This window comes from Vanellus vanellus (genome assembly GCF_965231255.1).
Source record: "Vanellus vanellus genome assembly, chromosome: 8".
NCBI lineage: Eukaryota > Metazoa > Chordata > Aves > Charadriiformes > Charadriidae > Vanellus > Vanellus vanellus.
In genome coordinates this window covers 9782123-9802319 of record NC_138913.1, presented here as the reverse complement: position 1 = coordinate 9802319, position 20197 = coordinate 9782123, and the positions used below count along the sequence as shown (strand labels likewise).

Genomic DNA, 20197 nt, shown 5'->3' with positions numbered 1-20197 from the left:
ATACATGTGTATATATGTATACAAATATAAACGCACACACATATATATACACACATACACACCCTAGAATTGTATAATCAGGATTATAAAATACTGTTTATAAATACACACTCCCTATAGTATTATCTTTATTACCCAGCAATCTTTCTTGAAGAAAGTCTCAAAGACTAATCTACAGGTTAGTGCTGGCAGAGTTTAGTAACACAAGCTGACACATTTTTAGCATCTCCACCTAGCAACTGGAAGGGAAACAGGAAAACGGCTGTAGCTCCCAGAATATCTGAAATTAGCCCTGAAATCTCCCAGGTAATCCAGGGTGTTATCAGTCTGAACACTGGTATTCATTTGTACTTTACCATCCCATGGATTATCTTTGACTTGCCACTACAAGTCCCTAGTAGCACTGCTGTGTTTATATATTAAACGAAGAGGGCCTCTCAGATAATTCTTTCTCCAGATTTACTTACAGATTTGCACTCTTTTCCACTAAAAAATCGGGTCTTTAGACTGGATATGTACGCATATTTATTTACTTAATAGTTAAAAATAAAAACCAATCACCTTCAGGATACTTCTATCTATTTCTCTCTGACTGAGAACACTGATCAGCATTCCTCAGAATACACAGATACATATACAGACATATAGAGAACTGTTTATTTAATAGAAGTACTTTGGTATTTTCCATCTTCTTCTGCTTTAGCCTCTGCCAACGATTATTATTTTAATTAAACTTGGCCATCACATCTATGGGCATTACTAAAGATACCAAAAAATGCAAAGGACTCCGTAACTGATGAACTGAATTCTGATACAGTGATTCAAGAAGGTAGTTCACGGAAACTGTGCACAGAATAGTGAGCTTTCTAGAACTATACCTTTCAAAACAAACAAAAAACAACACCAGAAACACAAAACCGAAATAACAACCTAATACTTGAATGATTTTTTTTTTTAATAAAATACTTACTTGTTTTCAAATACAACTGTGAGGGAGTCCTCATGAACATCTTTGATAAATCCCTAAAACAAAAACATTTTTGTTATAAGAATGCGTATGAAATCACAAGGCAGCAATTTCAATGCAGCCTGAAACTAAGCCAAACAGCAGACCACCACTAATACTATGGTTCCAATTTAGGAAAGTTCCAAGACACGATCCCACTGTTCACATGAGGTTGTTGATATTCTTAGTTGGCCATTCCAAGAAATACAGCGCACAGGGATTGTTTCAAATGACTGTTTAAATCAGACCAGCACATTTACAACTGAAAACTCACTATCAGAGTTTACTATTTTATCTACAAGCGTTCACAACTGTTTTACGGGAACAAAACGAGAGACCCAGGCCCAGGGCAATTAGTACAACTCACAATACAACGTCAAATAGCTGCGCGTAGCACTGTTCGCTTTATAGGTGTTCTTCTCAACACAAAACTGAATCCCAAATAACTGTCCTTCAGAACAGTATGGCAGCAAATTTGGATAAAATCTGGCAAGTTCACATACCAAATTAGGGACTGTATGAGGCCAAACACCTGTAGCACCCCACAGGGAAACAAACAGAATACATTTCATGGTTTTCTGTGTCACATTATGATCATTTTGGGAACAACTGAGGGGAAATCCCATCTCCCTTTCCTTCTTTTGAAAAACAAAGAGTTTCTTTAGGGGGCACTGATTATGTCAAAAACTTAGAGACAAAGAACACCCTGATAGATACAGTTGTCCTCAAGTATCCATGTAGAAATTAAGGTCCTACGTGTCTAGTTTAAGGAAGGCAGGCATGTTCAAAACAAAACAAAAAAAAAAAAAAAAAAGGCAGATAAAGGGAAAGAAAGACCTTTCAAACTACTCCTGCTTTTGCTGTAGCCAGGTGTTTGCCCAAGCAGAGGAGGTCAAGGAGGAACCTGCAGTTTTAGAGGAGTAAGAGAGTTGCACAGCTATGTTAAGAGAAGTTCCAGGAAATCTGCTGAATGGATTATATCCATTTAAGAAACTGCCAACTGAAGAGGTCGAAGAATGTGTCAACTGTGCAAGGAGCAACTAGCCCGCAGAGGTATTATGTGTCAGCTCAGGGAAAGATAAATTTTGACACAGGAGATCCCTCAATGTAAGGACAGACAGTAAAGGAGCCCATACTGACAGCTGGTTGCAAAGGGCCTATATAAACAAATCTCCTTTTACTTGAACTCGTACTCAAGCAATGCTGTGAAGGTATTTGCTCAAAACCTGCTTTTCTGCTCCCTGAACTTCACTCAAAACCATCTGCCAGCAACACAGAAGACTGGTTCTAGCAGAAAGCATACTGACAATCCTGAACAAAGCAGGTCACCAGAAAGCAAAGAAATCTCCTCATTGAACCACCTAGTACATTCCTAATAAAATAAACCCTTCCAAAGGCTGCCCTGCCACTGCAAGGGAAGGAAGGCAGATTTCTTTCTTTGACTGAAAGAGTTGGCAATGAAATAGATCTGCAATCAGGGACTTTCAGTTTCAAGGAAGTTTCAGCACAGGTACAGTAGACAGGAATATTGAAGTTATGTCTGTTTAAAGAGGCAAAGAGCATACAAAGTTTTACTGCCTGAAGTATGTGTTAGCTAACAGAGGTAAAGCAGAAATTTTACTCAATTTATGTCCCCTTTAAACATGCCCCAACATGGGGAGGAATTAACACAGCATAGTGTGGGAAATAACAATCCATTCAAACTCTATCCAGGGACAAAACAACCAAGTCACAGCACTGCGCACTGAGTTCATGCCATCCAACGCTCTGCTGAATGACAACTTATCAACAGAAAGCAGTGTTTACAAAAAGAGATTTAACTCCCTACTATGGACAGCCATTTATCTGCGTTCCAAGAGTCTGTGATTCAATATCAAGTCTTTGCCTCATTATGCTGCTTTATTTCATAGCTGAACCTTACCTCTTATTTATGTTATTACATGCTCTCACAGTACTCAACATGGGGGGGGGGGGGGGGAAGGGGCAAATACGTACTTCATTCGTAAGCTCAGGCTATAGTAGCTAAAAATTTATTCTGCAGATCTGAATTCAGTTATCTTTCCTTTGTTAAAAAACAGAACATCAGAATCAAGAGGGATTCAAAATCAGGTACCATAAAACACCTGAAAAACATTCAGAACACAATAGTGTGCAGAGTTTAGAAAATCCTGAATCCACTGACTAGCTGCAGGTTTCACGAATAAGACAGAAGTGGAAAAAAGGAATCCTGACAGCATTGACTTTACCTAGTAACGGACTAATTGTCTAAAATCCTGGAAAGTCTAGCTTTCCATGTAACAGTACAAACAGGTTTAATATTCACAACTGATTTTCAAGCTAACTTCCTACTGAAGAAAGGGAAAGCTGAAGTGGAACACTAATGCAGAGATATGACTAGCAGCAGACTAACAGCTGGCACTGTACAAATGTCAGCTGCATAAACAGAAACATTGAACACTTTTTAATAAAAATCGAAAGTACAAATTCCAATACAGAATCTGTACATTTTACAGCACCATGTGAGTTTCAGGAACTCCTTCACACAAGGAAGTCTTTCAGTTCAAATCGTGCACACTGCTCTTCCCATAGGAGAATATAACGCAGACTCACGGCTAGCAGATATGTATGCAGTAACTTGCTTGAAATTATCTGAACAGCATTCTCAAACTCTTTCACTCCACAGTATTCATATATGGGAAACACTCAAAATCAAATATAACACGTATTGAGTATGCACTTCAGGTCACAAATGGACACACGCAAAGCATTAAATAAAATTGCATAATAATTTAAATAATTATATTGTTGTGAGGCCTGAAAAAGTCTGATCAGAGCCTAACTGTATAAACACAAGACTAATAGTGAAGGACTAACATAAAAGTCAAAAATCCCAAATATAATTCTTCCTACCATTATCAACTTCTCTACAGTTGTGGGGAAGGAATCCCATTTACAGTAACTGAAGCACTGCAGCCTACGAGGTATTATAGATTGTGTGGTTCATCTGTAATACAACTAGAAATGATCAGAATTCAACAGGTTTTAAATACAGTTTTATAAGAAATTATTCCGTTATTGCCAAGAAACATGCCTAAAGTATCATTAAAACATCTGTCAAAAGTAAAAACTCCTGCATACTGCTTTCCTACCTACAACCCTGACCTTCATTATAAGCATTATCAGCTGTCACAACTCCAAGAGAGATTTCATGCATGTCAGGATGAGATTTAGTCTAATTTTTAAAGAAAAGCCTAGACTTTTTTTTTAAAAAAGGTTTTACAAAAAAACTGTGATATTTTGAAACACAACGCAGATCTTTTTATATAAAAAGTTGTATCAAATCCTGTAAATTCACAAGATTTCTTCAGAAAGGTCATGATGAACATAAAACAGAAAAGTAAATATCCTGGTTTTCAACTAGGAATTTTGACGGGAGTTCTTTATCAGTGAGGTAACCTATATAAATAGATTTGCACTCTAAGCTTGCACTAGTCATGTCTGATACTGTATCAAAAACATTTTCTACTAAATTAAGTAATGATGCATCATCTTAACTTTTTGCTCAAATGAACAAGGTACTCCATTACTGAAATTTAATTTAGCAGTGTTGCCTAAGATAGATAATGCCAATATCTAAGTTTGAAATGTTCTATGTTCCTTACACATCATTCCATGTACCCTCATTCCAAACACAGGTGATGAGGCAGAGCTAACGAGACCAAACACATCATCAATAAATATATTGGCATCAAAACCACACAGTGATGAACTGTATTATCAGCAAGTAAGCTTATGCGTAACATTTGTGTGTTTTACACCACATACAAATCTGTGGAGGGCAGGAAGGGAAGAAAAACTGATGTGACTTCATCTTTCCAGACCTCTGATTTGGACTGTCCAGATATCAGTGTCAGTCACTCAGTTTACGCTGTGAGCTGGATCTCTGGAAGTCCATGTATGCCCTGCTTGCTGCAGCCCAGCTCATGAGGCAGACAGGAAACTATACTGTACTACAGGCTATTAATGTCCTGCTGGCTCCCCAGGCACTTTGGTACAGACCTGTCTCTGCCACTCACTTGGTAAAAGTCAGGCTCCTAGCACTAGCACCTGTAAAAAGAAGGGGTAACATCACTAGGACTCTTGCCTAGGTTTGGGATCAGAGATCCAGCAAATCTAACACAGGGCCATATCGTGTTAAGTATGAACAAAAGGACAGGAAATTATGAAAATATAATTTGCCACCAAAATAGCTACAGTTGAGACTTCTTCATCTCACAACTCACACACACTCTCTTCCCCCTTTACCTGGGTTTTGCTCATGGATTTGGGATTAGGATCTGCTGATAACATAAACGGATCAAGACTTACTGAAGTGCCCTTACAGTGAACTGTATGTCTCTGTATATATACACACACACTTTTTTTTTTTTAAATCTAGTTCCACGTAAAGTCACAAAATCCGTGTAACAGGCAGATGAAATCCAAGTTCCCTCTTCATCTTGCTTCCTTAAGTTTATCTGACCCCCAAACAGGATAGTCCAATCTAAAAATGAGGTGCCGTTAGTTTAGCTGCAAGCATTCTTTCCAGGGATACCCACTGTGTTGGCTTTTGAGTCACACATACCTGCACACTAAAAACTATACTAAGATCACCTTACTCACTGCTGAGCAAATTTCAAATAGTAAACGCTTTGGCATCTGGTACCAGGACTGTTTCTGAATCCGTGACGTAAAGGTCAAGAAGCCTATATCCAATTACCAATCCTTTCACTCCTTTCAGAGGCAAGAACTGTTAGCATTTTTAACTAACATTCAGGTACAACTGTTTCATGCAACAAATGCATAAAAGACTTAAGGGATGTATCCAGTGCTGACCCCCTAGAAAAAAAAAAAATCTAAAAAAATAAAAGCAAACACAAGAAACTTGTAAAGAATCAAATCACTGGACAAAAAAGACTGAACTCCATAAAGTATTGTTTTCATTAGAAGTGATCAGCTGCACCTGCTCATACAAGGAAGTGATAAAAGAAAGCAGATCTAGCTTGCCACAAACATTACAAGCAGGCATCAGGTAAGAAAGAGATCCTGAACTATTATAGCAACCACAGTTTAATCCGTTACATTACTGCTTATTTCCATTCACAATCATAATTATCATATGTAAATTCAAGGGTCCTTATGACAGTTATGCAAGAACTTCAGCAATGAATCCCCTGGTTTAGGCTTGTTCGGGAAAGCCCAAATGAGTCACATTACTGCTTTCTTCATCTGCATATTCCCAAAGCACAAAACTTCTGAAAGACACCCTCCACTTATCATGCACATCAGCAATCAATAATCACTGCTTGTGGCACCCCCCTTTTATCAGCCTAAAAGGGTCAAGCAAATGGCTCGTCAACAGCAATAATGACTACAGATACTTCTTGCACCAGTCTACACAACTTTCAAGAGATCAGTAACAACTTTAAAATGTCTGAAATTTCCCACCCATTAGAGCTAGACGTAATAAATAAATGCTGATCATGACAAGACAGTTGAGATCCTTAAAGAAAAAAAAAAAGTCATTCCAGTTACCATGTTTCCTGGTGTAGTAATTGGGTACAAACAGCTGTGTAAGCTATACTCTTAATGACAGTTTCCTATTTTAATAACTGTCAAGCTAAGGACCGTTCAGAAGAACTCACAGAGTTGTTTTCAAAGTCACTAATTAAAAATTCTAAGAAAAATTAAAAAGCCATTATGTTTTTTAAAATCAATGCATAAACTTCTCACACAGAATTGCTCATCACACTTTGACACTGTACATGTGGAGAAATGCTGTGTATTTCCCTTTCATCATTCTTTCCCTTAGTAATATTTTGGCTAGTCTCTACCTTGAGGCCTATGCCAACTCCTGCTACCAGTGCTTTGGTTAGTCCTGCTACCAGAACAACCGCACCTCTTGAAAGAGGAACAGACCAAGAAGGAAGCACTTCAGAACATGTAAATTAAAGGTTGAGTTTCATTCTAATTCACATTTTTATCTATTTCATGCCCCTGCATAATGTAAATAGCTATTACTCTAGAACTGAAAGAGCGCAAGGACAGGCAACACACCAGAGGTGGGTTTTCAGCACATGTAAGTCCCTACAACGCAGAACGCAATGGATCTTTCAGTTATTCAGATGCCCCTGAAAGATTCAGGTAAAGGAAGTTACCTGGAGTTCAGTTTATGTACCTTGGTCTCATTTTATTACAAGACCCAACCCATTTCATGTAAGCTGACATCTGAACTCACGAATAACGTGCAGAACGAGGGCTCTAGCTTGCATACAAGTGAGCATACGCAGGCTGAGGGAGATACTGGATAAAACAGACGCTTTCGTCTTGTTCTTGCCAAGAGCTGCACAGACACCATTCACAACTGGCAGGACCAGAGGCAACAGGCACAAACTGAAATATGGAACTTTCTGTATGAACATCAGGAAGCTTTTTTTTTTTTTTTTTTGACTGTGAGGGTGACTGAGCATGGGCAGAGGTTGCCCAAGGAGGCTGCGGAGTCTCCATCCTCAGAGATGTTCAAAAGCCATCTGGACATGGTCCTGGGCAACTAACTGGCTCTAGGTGGCCCTGCCTGAGCAGGGCTGTGGACCAGATGACCTCCCCCAGTCTCTGCCAGCCTCAACCATCTGTGAAATACTCAGTGATCTTAATGACAATCATCATCCTAAAAACACTGCAGTCAGGCCAAAATGAGGCTGGGAGTCTCAAACCTACTTAGAACCTTAAAAAATCCAGGTATTTTTGGCCACTTCACATAAAAAAAGTTACTCTGATGTCCCAAAGATAAAAACTAACCTGCAATCTAGCACTCACCTAGAAAGCATTGAGTGTTCTGCTCTCAGGAAGTCCTCACCAGACCTCTAATACATGCAAACCCTTAACTAGTAGGGTTCATCAGCCCTGTCCATTTTCTTCCCAGTTCCACAACATAAACCTCATCGTTTTTTCAGAAGACCACGACTACTTTGAGCCCCAGCAGTGCCATCTGTTCTTTAAAGACAATGGGTGCTCAATATTATGATATATGCAAAATCTCCTGAGCTGCAGGAAGTGGCTAAATATTGGCTCTGCTGTATACTGGTTGAGAAACTGGGATAAATTACAAGATAAATCCTGTCCTGTTCTCCAGATTACATTACTTATTTAAAGCCAAAGGAAAAAAAAAAAGCATAAATTGGTTTGGAGATTTATAAATAAAAGGGTAAATTCAGATAATATTTTTTTGTCCAGGACACCATTAAAAAAATTATCTTGGGCTGTCTACCATAACCACAGTTACTTTCCATGGATTTATGCATCATGAAAAACATTTTAATTTTTGATGTATTTTAATAAAGAATACAATTTTCCTTCCTAATTTATAGCAACCATTGTGCACACGTATAAATACACATATGAAGAATTCCCTGTTAAAATTGCATTTTACTAAAATGAAGAACAATTACTAAAGGAACAAAAGAACCTATAAAGAGTACTATTTACCATGGTCATATGTCTAATAACCACCAAACCCCCCACTATAATGCTCCAACAGATTTAATCACTACATTTGTACTACTACAGCTAAGTTGCAGATCATATAAACAACTCATTAAAAAAAAAAATCTGCCATGTAATTGTTTACATAATTATTTTGGGTTTTATCTCTGCTGGCATAGTGGGATCCTTCTCATCTCCTTTGCTGGGAGGTACGCTGTGCTAATGAATCTGAATTCAGACTGTTCTGAGGGCAAACCTCAAATTTCATCCCATCTTAAAAATTCTGCTCTTCAGAAAATTTTTGCCACCTTCTATACAGTGACATGGGGCTTAGTCAAGATGAGTCTATCTATTCTCATTATCTTACAAATGCTATTATCAGTGTCCAAAACAGGACACTTTCTAACAGAGACTGACACGCCTCCCTCCTTTGCTTCAGAAACTTAAAACAGAAAGTTACTAGTAGTGTTATTTAGTTCCAAAACGCATGCATAACCTCTGCCTACCTCAACAGTAAGATTCACAAAATGGAGTCACTGACACACACATTTCACTGCATATGGCTCAGAAGAATAATCTTTGAAATAGTGTTTCAGTTTGGTTTATTCAGTTTTGGTTTTGGGGGAGGTTCTGCCTTTTTCCCCACCCCACATTAACAGTGGATTATTCCGAGTTGGGGCTTTGGTAACTGTAGGTCCAATCACACTAACCTAACTTCATCCACCACGAAGATGCCATCACTGGACTTCATCCCCGTTTCATTGATCTGAAACCCATTAATGCCATTTTTAAGTAAAACTTTTGCTTTTGCTAGCCACTTTTCACAGGACTGAAATGCATGATGGTGCTAATTCAAGCCTGACAACTTTTACTGATTTAAGAGGAGATGTGATCATTGCACATTTCATATCAGGCTTACTGTAATAAATTCTGTGTACACAGATCTCTTCTGTCCAAGAATTCAGTACACCTCCTAATACTCCCATTAGCCTCACATTCCTCTTAAGCAGAAGAAACAACTAATCCATGGTTTATAAAGTTGTCCAAGATCACAAGGTAGAAAATGGAAAGCTAAGAAGAGCATCTCCAAATTCTGGGCTTCGTGATGGGCAGGGGAAAAGACAAAAAAAAAAAAAAATCGATTCTATTTAGCAGTATTCTGTTCTAAACACAAACGATTCTGATGTCGGTTTCTCTGTGGTATTTCAAGTCCAACTAAAAATGTGCCTCATTTACAAAATTTATTCCCTAGCGATTTTGGTAAAAATTTAAGAGGCTTACCTAGCAAAGGGATATAGCTTACCCTATTAAATTCTTTCCCCATAAGAGTATCTCCTATTTGTCTCTTTTAATAGACAGCCAGTTGAAAATACTAACTCCTGAAGTCAGCTGGTTACAATCCTTTAAACACCAACTGCTTTTACATACTGTACAATTACCACATGACTTCCAAGCCAAATCCACAGCTGCATACAGGAAATTCAGGGGAAAGAAAAAAAAGGACACCCCCACACCCCCCAGTGTAATATTGCACATGCAATACCACACTGCGTATGCGGTTAGGCACAATAGCTAAAGACAGTCCTGAGATTAAATGCTCCCAGAACACAGCTACACTGCGCGCTCACAATACTGGCCGGAACCAGCCCTCCTGGAAAGGAAGACAGAAGGCTCTTGCCATAAAAAGAGCTGGGATTCTTAAACATCTGAAGCCAGGCTTAGAGGAAAATGACTGACGGGGAACAGCTGAGAGTATTTTGCATTGATCCTGTAACATCCTGACATTCCAGGGAGGGTGATAGTGAAGGAAGCTTTCTGATGACATAAATAAACTCGAAATCTTTAAAGTATTATTTTGAATATTTTAAAATTATTGTTTTCGGCTCAGTTCACCCCATCCCACCCAAAGCCCCTACTTCTTCCCAAAATACCACACCCCCCCGCCCGCCCACCCCCCCTTTCCAAAATGAAGACCAGGCAAATCCCCGCGCTGCGCATCCGCTCCCCCCCCCCTCCATGCCCCCCCCCTCCAGCGCTCTCCCTTTCCCACACACCGACCTCCCTGGAGAGGAGCCCTCCTCAGCCCGCCTCCTCACCACCTTCCCCAGCCACCGCCGCCCCGGCTCCATCCCCGCCGCCCCCCTCACACCAGCCCCCAACACCCCCCTCCCCGCCGCAGCCTCCCCCCACACCACACCACACCCAGACACCTTCCCCCAGCGCCCTTCCCCCCTCACCGCCCCCTCCTCCGCCGCCCGCCGCAGGGCCTCCCCCCACCGCCGCCACCGGCCACCCGCGGGAACCGCCGGCCAGCCGCCTCCTCCCCACCACACACCGCGCTGTCCCTGCCGCCGCCGACCCCGACCCGCGCCGGTACCTTGTAGAAGGCCCCGTTAGAGCCGCGCACTTCCACCGTCAGCTCCTCCATGTTGAGAGCGCAAAGGACGCCGGGACGTGCTTCTAGAAACTGTCACCACGGGGGGGAGCGCTGCCGGGCTCCCCCTCCCCCTCCGCCCGCCCCCCGCCGCCTGAGGGCCGCGCCGCCTCCGCCGCCCCGCCCCTCCTCCCCCCGCGACGCGCGGTGGGTCTGCCCACGCCGCGGGCCGGGGGGGACACGGGCAGCCAGCGGAGCGGGGCGTTCCCTGCGGGAAGGGCAACCCGGCTGCCGCCTGCCCCTCCCCGCCGCGGCCCGCGGGAGTGGCCCGCGCCGCAGCCCGGCGCGGCGGTTGAGGGGGGTCTGAGGCGCCCGCCCCGAGGCGCAGGTGGCCCGGCAGCTTCGGCGGGGCCCCGTGGGAGCGGCCGCTGTGTGGTAATGGAGGAGGCGGCGGCAGCGCTGGCGCTGCTGGCCGCAGTCAGCGCTGCAGGGAAAATGCGGTGTTTTGTGGTTGTTTTTTTTTTTTTTTTTATTAAATGAATAACGACTCAAAAGGCCGGGCCTTAGGGGACACCTTCCGTTCCCGAGCTGCCTCAGGCGGCCTGGCTCGCCGCCCGCTGCAGTCAAGATGGTGCCGGTGCACCCTTGGCTCGGCTGTCTTTGTCCCGCCCGGTGTTCCGGCCTGGCTTTGGGGGCGCGGAGCAGCCGCCCCACCCCGACACGGCCCCACCCCGAGCGGCCCCTGCTCAGGAGCCCGGGGAGGCCGCCCCGTGCCCCGACATGGAGCGGGGAATTGCCCGCTTGCAGAGTGTGTCTGTCCTTCCTCCACGTACTGCTGCAGAGTAAAAAAATAAAATGACTGTGCTATTTGATGACCCTCGCAACGTGATCAGATGCGAATTTTGCTATGAGCTCAATGCTCACAAAAGCTTAGTCATGCAGACGATGAAAGGCCTGTACCTTTGCCAAATACATGTATTTTTGCAATAGCTTTAAGTATCAATAATGGTACTTTCAAATGTCCTTCCTGCTGACCTTTGCTGTAAGATGTTGGCCCCAAATGAACAGGAGTACGTGATGGTATTTTACCCATCAAATGTTTCCATTTTTAGTGTCTCCATGTTAATCTCCCACTGTAACTTTTGCTGCAACTGGAAGTGCGCAGTTTTAACTATGTCAGAGGGGTGTGGGTTTCAGGTAATACAGGCCTAAAAGTTTTGAGAAAGCTGCTGCTGGGTAAGGAGGCTCAGATGTACCACAACTGAGGGAACAATACAGGTTCAACATCATGGGCTTAGCTGGCGTGCTGCTGGGCAGCCCCGACACATGCCAGGTGGTTGGCATGCAACTCCTTGGCCAATTATACTCTACACCTGTGTTGTCCAGTGAGTAATTTGAGGGTACGGCGATGAACTGGGAGGGTTTTGTTGGGGAAGAGCTGAACATCATAGGTGGAGCTTAAGTTACAGGCCCTGTGGACAGTAATGCTTTGAGTTATTGTGGTGAAGCATGAAGGGAAATGAGACACAAATTAATTGGAAAGAACCCCAATAGGCTGTGCTTGTTCCAGAGAACACCATGTTTTTTCCAGTGAGTAACTCATATCTTTGTTTGATTATGAGGTACTGTTTAGAAAAAAAGTAATTATGTGATCTACTCTTTTCCAATGCTGTGTGCATGAATATTCTCATTCTTGCCTACTATTTATTCCACAGGAATGTTGGAGGGGAGCTTTTATTATATTGTTTAAATCTTCAGAAATAACCCAAAATTTATTCCGTCAGTGTTGCCTAAGCCATGCATAGGTAAGAGAGTCCTTCATGCAAAATGGTAGGTGCTCTCTTTCCTATTGGCAGAGGGCACTCAGGACTTTCCAGGATAAAGTATGAAACCTGATAAAAGTTGTGCTACAAAAATTCTCTGCCAAAAGTTTTCATTGAGATTGAATACCCTGAGGTTCATTTATTCAGCTTCCAAGACAAACTCTTAATGTCAACTCTGTTCAGGTGTTCAGTGTTTAAAAAAGAAAAAGCAAAACCAAACCGTGCATGGGCAAAACAGGACACAGATAAGAAATATTTCAGAACTGCGTGAGGTGCCTGGGTGTTCACATTTGCAAAACTGGGGACAGTTCTGGTCAATAATGATAACGAGAACTCACGCTGGAGCCAATCTGCATCTGAATTTGCCTGATAAAATTTGTTTTTCTGGAAGTGTGCACATGGTAGTAGTTAAAGTGACAGGGTTGTTTACAGATTAATATTGAAGTGGATTGCTATATGTAGGTGAAAATGGGGGTAGAAGAGGGTTATTACTAGGTTGTGGGCCATAATAGTTTGCAGCACATCAGCCAGACTGGTGAGCATGAATCTGTTCTAAGTTTAGTTTTCCCTTAATGTAAATTAAAGTAGCTACTAGATTAAATTACTTTAAGTATTTACTGAAATAAGAAAAGGGATGATCTTTACCCAGCTTCAGGACCTCAAGAGTCCTCCTCTGATAGTAGCTAGTTACAGCTTTTTTCACAAGGCTACATAAGGTGATTAGGTTTTTGTTTTCATTTTGCAACACACACAGTGAAACTGCAACCTACATTTCATAGAGCAGTTCTGGTCAGGGAGATGCTATGAGTAAGTTTAGTTGAACCACTCTCCATCGTCTGAAACTGTTCGGCAAAGCAGAAGGAAGAGCAAGCTTCATCATGCCAAAAGGACAGTAAGCAAGAAATAGCAGGATTCTGTCTCCTTGGGGTGCTTGGTTGGGAAGAGCAGAAAAAGGGTTTGCTTATTTAAGTGAGCAAAATAAAGGGTGAAGAAATAAACACTGAAGGATTAGGACTGTTGTCTTCAAATATATCTAGGCTCACAGACGGGATAACAATCAATGAGAGACTAAGGCCATAAAAGACAGAAAACAAGACTAGCAAAAAGATTCCCCAATAGGTATAGGCTGACCATTAATAAATTTAGTCTGGAAATTAGAGTTTAAAATGGGAAGTTGAGGAAGTTTCTGGAAGAGCTTTTCAAAATGAAATAATGAAAGTTAATAAAGCCTGCCTACTTTTAGGACAGAAAATGCATTTATGATGGTGATATATCATGAGCAATGTAACCATGTTTTCCACATAGGAGACTGAAAGTTTTGATTCCAACAAATAAACAACCAACTCCATCCTTCCAAATGCCATTGTCTAAAATTCAGGAATCGAAAAAAAGGATTGAAAATGTAACTCACAGTGACATAGTATCATAGCAGAGTTTTAATATTTTAAAAGAATGATTTTTGGTCACAGTCTGCAAGTACCCAGGTAGGAGAAAAAATTATAAAGGCCTCTTTAAATTCCTATCACTAGCAATTTTTAAATCAAGATTGGATATGTTCTGGTTCATACAAAAAAGAATTCATGGAAATCTTATCATCCATGTAACCAAAAGTCCGAATGGAATTGGCATTCTGGAACCTTCTGATGCCAGACTCTGTTAAATGTTCATCTTACCCAAAAGCAGACAAATTTTAGCCATTTTCAGGGACTCCGGCAAGAGTGAGACAACTATGGAATCAACAACATAACTCCTCTGAATAATGATCTTTTTAACTAAGATTATGTTTAGTTATGAAAAGATGCACAAATTGATAGCCCTCTTAAAATACTAGTAGGCTGAGAGTTTACTTCTGAAAAATTTTTGTAGTTTTAAACTAATTGGTTACTTCTTTGCCAATTATCTTTAGTGCCTTTGCTGATACCAAAACAAGGGATATTGTGTTTTACTGAACATATTCCCTACCCTTCAGTAAAATAAAACCCCAGAATCATACTTAGCACATTTTGTGAAAAAAAAAAAAAAAATTACGCAAAAATCAAGGTTAACTGAATTCAGACTTGTTCCTTTACTTACAAATGCAGAGTGTAATAACCTGGGACTTACATTCCATTCAGTGAAGGGAAATGCTAACACTTAGCAACTTGTGCCATAAAAAAATAAAATAATGATAAAATATTAATCTAGCATTGCCTTTAAGTGGGTAAAAACCTCTTTGGTTTAGTTGCTCATTCTGAAATTTTGGCAGAAGGCTGACACCTATGAAAGATGTCCATCCAGAGTCTTCCAACCTTAGCAGAAGCTTAGGCAAGTGGCAGCACTTAGACCCTCTGTAAATTACTGTGCATCCTTAAACCTCAGTGGAGACAAGCAACACCGATGAATATTTGAAGGATATTACAAGATCATATTGGCCTCATGTCTTAGCAACCAACAAAACTACATTATAGCTCAGAAAAAGTCTGGGGAAAATTCTTTTGAAAAATTACATGTTTCCCAGTGCAGGGGGTTTACTCATTTATGTGTATGTTTTCTTTGTTTCATGTATTGTACTTCGGTAGCAGAAGGAAGTTTGTGAGACCTGTAAAATAAGCTCTAATAGACTGGTGCAAGTACAGCGGGGCATCTCATATTTTCTAGCACAAAACTGGTATTAAGTCATATGGTCTCGATAGACATCATCCTGTTGGGCTGCCACTGCGGTAAAGTGTCAGTGGTTTGTTGTAAAATGAAAAGAAAACTCCTAAAGAAAAGCTTGTGTTTTGTTCTACTTTGTCTTTCACTGCACTATTTTAATATTGAGCTGAAGAAGAATTTCTACCAATTTTCAGCATCCTTTTACAAATGCATTCCTGACCTTTACAAATGAATGAATATTTGTCTGGAGGTTAGCTGAACTGTGTGTGCCATACCCGGATACATCTGCAAGTACTGTAAGCAGACACCACTTCTGAAAATAGGATCCACAAAAGGTGTTGCTAAGTGAGTGTATGTAAAAACATTTTTGTGCAGTGCAGTTTATAACCCTCTGTCTAGTATGGAAATCAGAGAAAGAAGAAATCATAAGTGTTCCTATTATTGTAAATTAACTTTTGTAGTTATTTACACATACCTTGAAAGGGAAAATCTAGCTAGTTAATTTTGTGAAAATCTAGCTAGTTAATTTTGTGTGCATTACAGCTGATAGCACTCACGTTTATCTGTCTGTCTAGATACAATGAACTTAAAATGTTCCACAGTTACAGGGTTAAAAACCTCCTAAGTTTAGAAGGATAAAAAGTGCTAATAATCCACAGAATGCAGTAGGTGTTTACTATTCTACTTCCTGTTACTGCAGTCAAAAAAAGAAAAAGCCATTGAGCTAATTAAGTTATATAAGGAAGATGTCAACAACCAATATTAAAAGAAAATTGGTTTTGACTACTGTCTGTATTTATGCTGAAGTAATGATGAGTAATATGATTCAGGCTTCATTTGTTCAAAGTCCACAAGATAATGTGCATGCTCAGCAAAAGAAAAATATACATCCAGGCAACAGACTACTATGTGAAAGTAATTTCACACCAAATGATAACATATGAAGCTTGTTTTTTCACACTGGATGAACTTCTGGCTTACCATTGCTTGGCTGCTCTTCCTATTTTTGTCAGCAGCAGCACAGGAAAGTAAGCAAAATAAAACTAAAAGTTTGATGTGATTCTAAAAGCAAAGAGAAGCAGGAGACAATGCCTGCTGTAAGCGCAATGTTCATTCTGGCACAATGCAAAGGAACTGCAAAATCATTTCACTGAAATTTTAATGAACTTAAATGAGAACACTCCTGTTTAATGGACTTTATGCAATGGTCTGAAGCGCATCCATTCACAATGCAGCTTTTCATGGGGTTGGCTTGGTTTGGTTATTTTCATTAGCACTTTACATCTGCCTCTCTTGAACGCTTGTGTGGATGCAGCTGATCAAGAATAACCTGGCTTGTGCTTGACTTGTTCCAAGTCAGGAAGTGAAATGTACTGAGCACCAGAAAGGGCCCTCTCTGGTAGTGTGAAGTCATGGTGAAATAGTGGTGTGGAAAGGCCTGTCATAGTATTAGCTTTACACATCCAAGCCTAGAAGTTCTTATCTCCAAGTGTTAAGAGTTATATCCTTCCTATCACTGTTGTTGCTTACACAACCCCAAATGAATAATTTCTGTCTTCTGAATACTTTCAATGGAAACCAGGAAAGGAAAGTATTATTTTTCCTCTGTTGCTGATACAATTTTGGTCCTTGTTTGATCCTCAGACAAGTCTAGATTACCTTTGTTTTGACTTGACATCTAGGCCAACTTTTAGCATCATGTAAAGGGATATCTGCATTTCTAGTGTTGGACTGGACCAGAGCAGGGTTTCAGGTAATGTAGATTTATGTGATATGAATTACTAGCTACTTCTTGCAAACATCAAAACAGGCATGTTTAATTCCTGGTTCTGAGTATTAGTATTTAATTTCTTAAAGTCAGGGCCTACGCTAAAAAAAAGGCAATGAAGTCCTGAGCAATATTTGCAAGAGGCAGTGAACAGTGGGCACATTGCTATCATAAATAAATGATCTGAGGCATAGGAATTTAGTGCCACAGGACATCAAAAAGCAAATCAGAAGCTCTTAAACAAAGGTGTGTCTGGAATAGCAGAGGGATGCACATCAATCCAAATGAAGAAATGTAGTATAGTGGAGCAAGGAGGGACGTCACAGGTAGGAAGAAGTTAGCAATGCATCTGTGTGAAACTAAGCAAACGAAGTGAAAAGCTTATTTCTGTTCTTATAGGATTACCTGATGTAATCTAAAGCACAAAATCATTTCAAGAAGGCATTGCTTGTCAGCTCAAGGTACTCCGCTGTCGAGAGTTCCAAAAGCAGGTTTCTGTCTTGCCATTCTTTACTTTTTGAAGGCCACAATACAGCAAAATACTTGGGCAGGTATTTTATTTAGTATCTGAATGGAAGGGATATGAGAATGACTTTAATTAGTTGGCTTAATCTTTGCTCTTCAAGAAAGGAAGGAGTTGAGAAGAAAGATTTCTGCTAATTTGTTGGCAGAACAAGAATTTAAAACATTCTGTAGACACATATTTTCAGGTTCCTCTGAAAAGTTCCACCTGTAGAGCAACAGATTTATATATACACATATGTTACCTATATATGTGTTTGTTGTATATATTGTTATTATATATATGTAAAGAAACTGCAGATAAATACAGAGTCTCAGTGCCCTAGGGGTGAAGATAAGCTTTTCACAAAGTACAAAGAATGTTGATATGTCAATGTCAGGATCTCAACATCAACTGCTCTCCCAAAATAGATCATATTCAATGCCCTCAAAAAATCAGGGGAACCTTTTCTATTACTTTATTCATAGGTACTGACTTTAAGAAATTAAATATTAATACTCAAAATAAGGGATTAAACATGCACATTTTGATGTATGCAAGACAGCTAGTAATTGATACCATATAAACATACATTACCTCAAACCCTGCTCTACTGTTAGATACAGTGAGGCAGTATGGAACAGGTAGTGTTTCAGTGAAATGAGTTATCAAGAAGATAAAATAGGCTTTCTGTGACTTTTGTGATTGCTCTCTCAACTGAGATGACCTTCTTCTGGTATGTGTGTCCCAGTTGTATCACAAATGCCATTGAAGAGGGTGGGATAAAATCTGGACTCTTGCCTTTTACTTTTTTCCATCTTTCTAAAAATACCATTCCATTAATAGCATTGTATTTTCCCAGATTGCCTATCTGTTGAGATGAAAAAGAGAACTCATGAAGCTACTTTGGTGATAAAGTAGACAGTTCTGCTAGATACAACAAAACTGACCATCCTTTTAATCTAATGGATAATATTCTTGCACGAGTGCTCAGGATGTCATGCCTTTGGAATACTTCCACTTCCTTTTTTTCAGATGTTTGATATCCTGATACCAAATGCTCTCTGCCATATTAGACACTGCAGTACCTGATTTCACCAGTGATTTGTTGCCGCAGGACTCATCATCTGAGCCCTAAAAACTGAGGGTGTTTCAACATGCTCTTTCCACAACTGTGCATGCCTGTTTGTTCTGGGCTGATTCAGTGGAGTTACACCTCCAGCCCTGGACTTTTCCTGCTGGGCTGAATTGATACATCGGAACGGAGGTCCTTTGCCCAACGTCTGAAATGCTGCTTTAGGCAGTGGGAAAGAAATGGGTAATTATCAGAACCCAAATATATTAGGGCCATTAAAAGGAGGGGCTGAGCAGTATTAATGCAAACAGATGAAATATGCAAGGAACAAGGAGGAGACAAATGATAAAAGAGAAAAGTCAAGAACAGGAGGAAAAGAACAGCAGAAGAAAGAAAGGTTCAAACAACAGAGAAAGAAAGGTTCACAATTTAGGCTTTGATGAAGAAAGAAAAGTTTGATGAATGAAAAAGATGAGGTAAGAAAAAAAAGGAAGATGGAGAAAGTGGGTGATAAATGAAAGGAAAGGCAAGAGAGTAAGAACAGTTCTAGGGAATACATGAAAATAAATGATTGTCACCTCTGACATTCACGTGCTTTTTCTCATTTAAAAAGAACATAACAAGAGATGGTAGAAGACATCAACTACATGAACCCACAAGTCTAATTCATGTGTAACATAATGTTCACTGGTATTTGGGAAATCCTATTTCTTGCAGAATTCCTGCCAGAGCAGGAATTTGATTGCGGTTCTTTTACTGTCTGGGCTGTGTGAGCATGTCTGTACCACACAGGCAATGTCGCATCTTCTCTAGCTGCTGGACTAAGCTCCGAATGAAGTAGTATTTGCATGGGAAACAACATAGCCGTGTAACATAGTGTTGCACCCAAGGTAAGATACCCTGCCTGTCAGTAGAGTACTTAGCCTCCATGGAACAACAAAAAAGCATGGGCAAAGTGTTTTCAGTGCCCAGGGTAGCTTGTTCGGACATCCTTATACGTTAGCATATTGTGAAGTATAGATGTAATTAATTTTTTTTGTTTAAACCGTTTCACTTCCCAGAAATACTGTAGTACTCACAAAGCTACAGAGCGTGTGAGAACGACAGTTTAGATTTTGAGCCAGTGAATCCTTGCATACCAATACCGTTCACAAATACAATGGCTTTTTCTGTATAAAATAAAAGTATGCTTATCCAAATCAGTTTGCAGGACTGGAAACTTTGAAAAAATTCACAAGTTTCACTTTATGGAACCGTTTTGAACAACTTTCCATTCACATGACAAATGTTTGAAGAATTGAACATTTTTATCATTAAGTGATATTTTATTTTAAATTAAAATAAAATAAGTTTTCTAAATGCAGACAATAAAGTCTGATGTCTTAGCTGCCCATACTTGTTCTTCTGATAAAATAAAGTCTCAAATACCCCAAATTCCACAGTCTGGAGCAATTTAGGTCTCCTTAGAGATCACAGTTTGAACTACAAATGCAA

The 20197-nt window shown here is 40.3% G+C and overlaps 1 protein-coding gene across 1 annotated transcript in view; it reads right to left on the bottom strand.

The window, feature by feature from the left end:
* Positions 1-10986, bottom strand: part of FXR1 (FMR1 autosomal homolog 1) — a 40897-nt gene extending 29911 nt beyond the window's left edge. The window contains exons 1-2 of the mRNA XM_082487211.1: positions 10905-10986; positions 971-1023 (exon numbers count right to left, since the gene is read on the bottom strand). Of these exons, the coding sequence (XP_082343337.1) occupies positions 971-1023; positions 10905-10955 (104 nt within the window). The 5' untranslated portion in view covers positions 10956-10986. The remainder of the gene's footprint in view (positions 1-970; positions 1024-10904) is intronic.
* Positions 10987-20197: the final 9211 nt, after the last annotated feature.